Genomic DNA, 8,230 nt, shown 5'->3' with positions numbered 1-8,230 from the left:
TTCGACAACAAGCCACAAGCTTTACTGTTGCATTCAGACGCCCTGAATAACATTTTCCTTATTAACTTTTTCAAAAGGCCAAGGTCTAGCCAGCTAGCTAGCAAGCTAAGTTCCCAGTAGGCTACATGGTAGGCCTACATGCAGTTCTAATTATATGCAAATGATATAGTGTGAGACTTTACACAAAAGGCGATATGATTTATTCTAAGTGGTCGTTCAACATAAACGTTATTCAACGTTAGGCCAACTTTCTGTCAAAGTACAGCGGCCACAATCGTTGATCTCTCTGAGAACTACAACTCCCACAAACACCTGTCTATGTATAGTAGCGCAGTGCCTAGCAAGCTCCTGCGCAGGCGTACAGGGGGGCATTGGATATCTAGTTGGCCAAAACAGCGGGTGATAAAATGGTAGGTACGATCAAAATGAGAAACCAAACGTATGAATAAACCCCCGGGAACGCATGATCAATATGCAAACGTGTTCAGGATCACGCGTGAGGACTCGCTGCATCAGAGAGCCGGGTTGTCCTCTGTGCTCTGTGTCGCATTGCTAGTGTGTCTGTCGTGCACTGGCTCAATTTATGAGGGAAATGGAAGGTCAGTTGTTGGTATTTTGAGAACGGACACACGCCCTCGCGGCACGTACCTTGCCCTTTTTGGTATGTCGCCTGTGCGTTGGGTGCTGCAAGCCTCTGCCCGGACGTGAAGGGGCCACCCCGGTGTGTTGGTGCCAGTGTAATGCAACCGGGGCCGGGCGGGTCAGGTCTGCAAGACGATGCAATTCTCCCGAGAGCCATATGACCATAGCACGCTCACACAACACCGCTCTTGAGATTTGACAGGGCTGTGGAACCGTAAACCGTAAACAATCCGTTTGTTTACCTTCGTGACGTGCACCGCCGTGTGTTGCCTGATGTACATGTCAGATATGTGGTGCATCCTCTCCACTTAGTACTTTTGACAGCTGTCAAGTGACTCAGTACAACGCACGAGTCACAGTTGCATGTGCACGGTGCGCAGCTGAACAGTAAACAGATTGAGGAGTCATGTTAGACTGCACACGCGTGTGCCGCGTCTCAACCATGTTGTGTTTCTTGCAGCATAAGCTGAAGTCGTCGCAGAAGGACAAGGTTCGTCAGTTCATGTCCTTCACGCAGGCGGGGGAGAGGACCGCTGTCTACTGCCTGACGCAGAATGACTGGAAACTAGAGGTGGCCACAGACGACTACTTCCAGAACCCCGACCTCTACTACAAAGAATCCATGAAAACCTCAGTGGACCGCAAGAAGCTAGAGCAGCTCTATAACCGATATAAAGGCAGGGATTACTTTGTGTGTGTGTGTGTGCCTGTGTGTTTCCGTCTTTATTTGTAAACGAAACGGTGGTGTGAATCAGCCGTCAGTACGCTGTGTGGATTGACCTCTGACCCCCGACTCCCCTCAGATCCGCAGGACGAGAATAAGATCGGCATCGATGGGATCCAGCAGTTCTGCGATGACCTCATCCTGGACCCGGCCAGCATGAGCGTCCTGGTGGTGGCGTGGAAGTTCCGGGCCGCCACGCAATGCGAGTTCAGCCGCAAAGAGTTCCTGGATGGCATGTCGGAATTGGGGTGAGTCGTGATGTCATCTGTCTGCGCTGCTACGGTCGGGTGTGGGGAGGGGGAGGGGCGGGAGGGGAGGGGGGGGGGGGTCAATAAGTGGTGAAATTGTGATCTGTGAGGTGTGTGTATGTTTGTGTTTTTGCACACGTGAGTGAGTGAGTGAGTTGAGTGAGTGAGTGTGTGAGTGAGTGTGTGAGTGATGTGAGAGAGAGAGAGACGAATGTTAACCTCTCCTCACTCGCCCTCTTCCCCCCCCCAGGTGTGACAGTCCAGAGAAGCTCAAGGGTCTTCTCCCCAGACTAGAGCAGGAGCTGAAAGATACAGGGAAGTTCAAAGACTTCTACCAGTTCACCTTCAACTTCGCCAAGAACCCCGGTCAGAAGGGCTTAGGTAAGCCTGGGGGGAGGGAGGGAGAGAGAGAGAGAGAGAGAGAGAGAGAGACCAGAGAGAGAGAGAGAGACCAGAGAGAGACCAGAGAGACCAGAGAGAGACCAAAGAGAGAGAGACCAGAGAGATAGAGAGACCAGAGAGAGAGAGAGAGACCAGAAGAGAGAGAAAGAGACCAGAGAGAGAGACCAGAGAGAGAGAGAGAGACCAGAGAGAGAGACCAGAGAGAGACCAAAGAGAGAGACACCAGAGAGAGAGAGAGAGACCAGAGAGATAGAGAGACCAGAGAGATAGAGAGAGAGAGAGAGACCAGAAGAGAGAGAAAGAGACCAGAGAGAGAGACCAGAGAGAGACCAAAGAGAGAGAGACCAGAGAGATAGAGAGACCAGAGAGAGAGAGAGAGACCAGAAGAGAGAGAAAGAGACCAGAGAGAGAGACCAGAGAGAGACCAAAGAGAGAGAGACCAGAGAGAGAGAGAGAGACCAGAGAGATAGAGAGACCAGAGAGATAGAGAGAGAGAGAGACCAGAAGAGAGAGAAAGAGACCAGAGAGAGAGACCAGAGAGAGACCAAAGAGAGAGAGACCAGAGAGATAGAGAGACCAGAGAGAGAGAGAGAGACCAGAAGAGAGAGAAAGAGACCAGAGAGAGAGACCAGAGAGAGAGTGAGAGAGAGAGACCAGAGACACAGACCGAGCACCACATGGGTTCCAGATCAACGCAGATCAACTTTGGCTGTCCCCCTGAATCCCGAAGTGTAAATGAGGTTTGGCTTGTGGAGTTGCATTCTAGTGATGGCTTATGGCAGGGTGGGTAGGCTATTGTCTAAATTATTGTCAGTACGCTCTCAAGAATAGACTAGACCCCGATTGGCCAGTCCTCTGAGCGAGGGGGCGGAGTGAAGGCTTTCACCATGCTGTGGTTTTCCTAACTTGGGTGTTGAATTCCTCTAAAAACACACAGGTCGCCAGCTGTGGCGCTTCGGCGTCTGCGGTGGTTCTGATGGGAGGGTGGGAGGGGGTCCTGAACTGAAGAGGATTCTGGGAGGTTATATCCTGGCTGGAGTGCGTTGGCATGACGACCAGCGTGTCGTTCATCCCATCGGGGTGACCCAGCTCTGTTGCAGGGACACAGTGGCCCTTTGTCAGACGCTAATCTGAGAGCCGGCCGGTCTGTGACTCTGTGATCACTCCTGCTCTTTGTCTCTTTCCTTTCCGACCGTTTGCGTGTCTCTCAAACTCGACCATTTTATACACTTCAACTCCAGTGCCGACTGTAAAAACTCGCTCGCTCACTCGCCAGAACATGATGTCGTTTCGATATCGTATTGTGTGTTTGACAATAGTTCCCCTCTCCCTCTATCCCTCACCTCTCCCTCCTGTCGGCCTTGTAGTATAAATAAAGTTTGATTTGATTTGATTTAGTAACTTGAAATAACATTCGTGAGTCTTGACAAGTAGTTTGAACGTGAAGTCATTTACTCGGCTCCTCTCATGAATGATCATCACATTATCAATGAGCCTAGAGTGACACGCCCACTTCACGCACTCAAATCTACGCCATCATGTCTCTCTATATAATACCATATATACCGTAGATATATATCTACACCTCCCTCCTGTGTTTCAGATCTAGAGATGGCGGTCGCCTACTGGAATCTGGTCCTGACCGGCCGCTTCAAGTTCCTGGACCTCTGGAACCGGTTTCTACTGGTGAGTGCCGGACCCAAGCGGACAGGAATACTCTTATCTACAGTATTGTTGTCGACGTGCACGTTCCTGTTTGCGTAAAGCCCGGTGGATTCCCAGTGTTGCCGAGCGGTTTGGTCCGGGTCGCCTCACACTGTACTGTCCCCCTTCTGACCTCTCCAGGAGCATCACAAGAGGTCGATCCCCAAAGACACGTGGAACCTCCTCCTGGACTTTGGGAACATGATCGCAGACGACATGTCGAACTACGACGAGGAAGGTGGGCAGCTCGTCCAGCGTTTCCGACGAAGCCGTCGCCGCCTCGGGAGAACATCCTGACCTGGCGAGCTCACGTTCAGTTTCGCTCCGCAGATCAGTCCGGCCGTCCCCCCTATCTCCAGCGAGTATTGAAGGCGGGAGTACTCGCCTTGACAGACTAACTCCTTCAGCCGATCAGCGTAACAAAATGTTTGCCAAACCCAGCGGAAACGACACCAAAAACATATTTTCCTCCGAAAAACTCTGTGTAGCCTACTCTTGTTCTTGTTAATCGTTATTATTGAGTCTATTTCTGCAATGCTGCAGTTACGGCTGTGTTTATTCTACTAACGTTAACGTTACTGGTCGTCAGGAGACTGTTTTGCCACGGGAACCAATCAGGTGCTACGTTCTACTGGGGGTGGGGCAGAACAACAGTTAGAACACAGTCCCTGATTGGCCCGGTCAAAACAATAGTCAGAACACAGTCCCTGATTGGCCCGATCAAAACAATCAGCGGAGGCAAACTGAAAGTGAGCTTGCGAGATCAAGGTGGTCTCACGACGGCGTAGTTGAATGTCCAGTGGGCAGATTTAGCGTAGACGGTCTTGGGAGTGCGAACGAGGCGCTCCGGGCCGACGATGCAGATCTCTCAATCACCTCTGTCTAAGTCTCTGACCCATGTGTTCTTTCTTTTCTCCGCCCAGGGGCGTGGCCTGTCCTTATAGATGACTTTGTGGAGTTCGCCCGACCAATCGTGACGGGAGGCAAGCGTAAAACCATATAGGCTCCGCCCTAGCTCCCAGTCAATTTTTTTTTTGACTGAGAGGACTTTTATACACGAGCCAAAAAGAGACTACTCAGCAGACTGTCTGGAAGGTTCCGAGCCCACGCTCCCAATCGGGTGAGAGAACAGGGGCCGGGGAGCGATCACAACAGCCAATTGGAAAGGAGGAAGCTGGAAGCCCGGCCGTGGAGGAACTGTTCGATTCTTTCTGTTTTGCCGAGTCGCCACACGTCAGCTGTCAGCGAGAGGGGGCGGGGGGGTGAGGCGGGGGGGGGGGGGGGGGGCGCTGAGGAGTCTGCTCTTCTCCGGTCGGACGGAGGGGCCGCATCGATCGATGGATTTCCCAGCATCACCCGCCGGCGACCGGTCATCCAGCGTTACATTGGTGCCGTGACTCTGGTCCCTCCCCAGGTCCCTCTCCCGCTGCGGTCGGACCCTGGCGATGAGGCCCGGTCAGGCGGGAGGCCAGGCTTCCTGCAGACCCAGAGATCCGCCGCAAGGCGCTTTCAGTCTCTGCCCGCCAACGGTGAATGAAATAGGACGTTAGAACCTGCATGTTTTTTTGTAATCGAGCATTAAGCGGCGTCGAAGAAGAAAAAACAAAAAAGAGATCCATTGTTTCCCTGGAGCGACCGCCCGCGTGTGTGTGTGTGTGTGTGTGTGCGTGTGCGTGTGTGTGTGCGTGTGCGTGTGAGGCTCTCACCCAATCACACCGAGAGCAGCAGTGTGTTCGCCATCCATCGTCCATTGCGTGTGCCAAGCTCTAGTCACGGCTTCCATTTCACTCTGAGACAAACGTGTCCAACTTCTCATCCAGTCCTGTGTGGTGAGACGTGAATAAGGAGTCGAATCCGAATCAGATGACTCACTCATTGAGTGGCAGTGAATAAGGAGTCGAATCCGAATCAGATGACTCACTCATTGAGTGGCAGTGTAAAAGTTCAGATCCACTTTTGGTATTCAGATTCAGAATTGGGACGGAGCAGCATGCTTTTTGAGCTCAGCACCAGCAGATAAACACTATTGTTACAGTTGTATGATACTGTATCCATGGGAGTGTGTATAAATATAGAGCAGTAATGAATATACGATATATGAAAAGATAAGACATTTATAATCATGGTAGGGGGGGGGGTGTTTGAAACACATATGAGAGCCTCAGTTTTATAGTGACGTTCTGCGCTGTTTGCTTTTCGTTTTGTTTTTTGTTTTCGGGGTGCAAAGCGTTCATAGGAGGGACCGGCTCCTTGACTGTTTGGTTGTTTCAAACCATATCCAGGTGATTCTCTTGCCAACTCTACCAACTGCACTGATTCACACTTTTGACTTTCTTTTTTTGGTTGAAGTTAGGGCTAGACAATGTACAGCAACACAAGCTGCGTTTGATCAAGAAGACTATAGTTCCTAGTTACATCTTGTCATGTTCTAATGGACATTTTCACCCCAGAATAAGTTTTTAAACTGTCGGATTTTGTTTGTTTTGTTAGTCATGGACGAGTACTAGCTGATTGGTGTGAATATTGCTGCCGCGTGATTGGACAAGACCGACAAACCATGTCTGCTTCTCTTAAATAGACAACACACTTGAACCCCTCAGTCTTTACAGAATGAATTCATTCCTGTATCTCTAACGCGCCACCCGCAGAACTCAGGTAAAAGTAGTTTTCTCCTACTCAAGTTTTCTGTGTTCAAATGCTATCAGTGACATCACTGTTACCTTCGTCTTTTGCTGAGATGCGGTCTGTCATAGTTGACTTTGAAGCGTTGAAGTTCTGCTTCCAGGTGTATCTGTTCTAACCTGTGATACTCAGATTGTCCTGACACTAGAGTAAGCTCTACATTAGACAGAATAGGTCAGAAGAGTCTTCATGTTTAAGCCTCATGGGGACAGTTGAGCAGGGTCTTGGGGACAGTTGAGCAGGGTCTTGGGGACAGGGAGGGAGGGAGGCAAACTTGGTTTGATCTGGCTTTTGATTTATTTTTTAAATGGCTTCAGCAGATGGAGTAGCTCTTGCTTGTTAGGGTAAGTTCATTTTTAACTTCTGTTATAATAACATCTGTTATGTTTGAATAAGGTACATCTGGTGAATCTTAAGGCGACAGAAACATGTGTTTTTGTATGAGCAGTTACAAATATATATTTCAGTATCTGTCTGAAATATCTCCATCTCCATCCTCTGACAATGCTTCTGGGACTTGAAACCTGCCCCTTAACATGTATTGACTCATGTTCTGTGTTGACACTACAGTTCGTCTCACCGCGGCCATGGAAGCCATGACAACACTGAAAGGGTCTTTTCGTTTCTGGTCTACCGTAGTTCATGTTAATCGACAGGAGAACATCTTAAGCTCTGGTGAAGCAGAGACGATCGTTTTCCCTCGTCGATGTTCTTCGCGTGGTACGTTCTGAGGTATCGAGTGTGTTGACTGTGCGTTTGTCAAACTCAGCCCATTAAAACAGTATTATTTCCACTGTAAAACAAGGACTATTGAAAGCATTTTGTGACAGAATTCCGTTACAGAGACATACGTTACTTATACTTTGTTTTATTTTGGAAAAGGAAAGTTGTTAATAAAGCATGTGGTTTTTAACAAAGCAAAGAGACTGAGTCCATTGTTCTACTGTAATTCAGGGATGACGGAACAGAATTCTGAGGTGATTGTGGAGGAGGGAGAGAGAGAGAGAGAGAGTGTGTGTGTGTGTGTGTGTGTGTGTGTGTGTGTGTGTGTGTGTGTGTGTGTGTGTGTGTGTGTGTGTGTGTGTGTGCTGAGGAGGTAAGAGGAGCACGGGCCCACGGATGACAGGGTGGGAGGGGACCAGCGAGGGAGGGAGCGAGGGGATTGGCCGAGGCGGAGCTGGGTAATGCTCCATTCTTGTCCGTCTCCCGTGGGTGTAGAGGGGGTATCAACACTGGTCCATGACCAGCTGACAGCCTCCCCTCCAGCATCTCACCCCCCCTGCCCCCAAACACACACACATACACACACACACTCACACACACACACACACTTGAGGCCCGGCCCTCCCACTCTTCAGCATGGAGCCATGGGGATTGCCTTTTTAGGAGACACCTGCTCACAGCCCTGAGGTCGCATCACACAAAAGAGGCTGCTTCCGATAAAGCCGTTTCTGTGTGTGTGCGTGCGTGTGTGTGCGTGTGTGTGAGTGACCGGTGATAAGGCAAAGAGACAGGGAGAGTGAGGGGTGGGGGAGAGAGAGAGAGAGAGAGCTACTGGGCACCGCTGGTGAGACTGACCAGAGACACCTCATAGGATTGCCCAGACCAGGGACCAACGGCAACACACACATTATCAGAGAGCCAGCTGCTAGAACCCTCGGGTCAACCAGAGCTGTGTTGCAGGGGTACTCAACTCAGATCGGATCTGTTGAAGAATATCTAAAGGGAGTTCAGTTTGGGGTCATTCAAAAAAAGAGAATAGTCTTATCTGGACACTCGGACCTGTTGCTCTCGCCGTGTGTAGCGCCGGAGACACCAGCGGACCCTC

General features: G+C 50.2%; 1 protein-coding gene across 1 annotated transcript in view; it reads left to right on the top strand.

Annotated features, from left to right (window-relative positions):
• The window catches only part of dcun1d2b (DCN1, defective in cullin neddylation 1, domain containing 2b), a 5,445-nt gene extending 502 nt beyond the window's left edge, over nt 1–4,943 (top strand). The window contains exons 2-7 of the mRNA XM_084446922.1: nt 1,103–1,319; nt 1,446–1,614; nt 1,865–1,995; nt 3,620–3,702; nt 3,862–3,958; nt 4,644–4,943. Of these exons, the coding sequence (XP_084303048.1) occupies nt 1,145–1,319; nt 1,446–1,614; nt 1,865–1,995; nt 3,620–3,702; nt 3,862–3,958; nt 4,644–4,723 (735 nt within the window). The 5' untranslated portion in view covers nt 1,103–1,144 and the 3' untranslated portion in view covers nt 4,724–4,943. The remainder of the gene's footprint in view (nt 1–1,102; nt 1,320–1,445; nt 1,615–1,864; nt 1,996–3,619; nt 3,703–3,861; nt 3,959–4,643) is intronic.
• Nucleotides 4,944–8,230: the final 3,287 nt, after the last annotated feature.

This window comes from Borostomias antarcticus (genome assembly GCF_949987555.1).
Source record: "Borostomias antarcticus genome assembly, chromosome: 12".
In the NCBI taxonomy this organism is placed as follows: domain Eukaryota; kingdom Metazoa; phylum Chordata; class Actinopteri; order Stomiiformes; family Stomiidae; genus Borostomias; species Borostomias antarcticus.
Note: the sequence above shows the minus strand (reverse complement) of the source record. Positions and strands in the feature narration are given on the sequence as shown.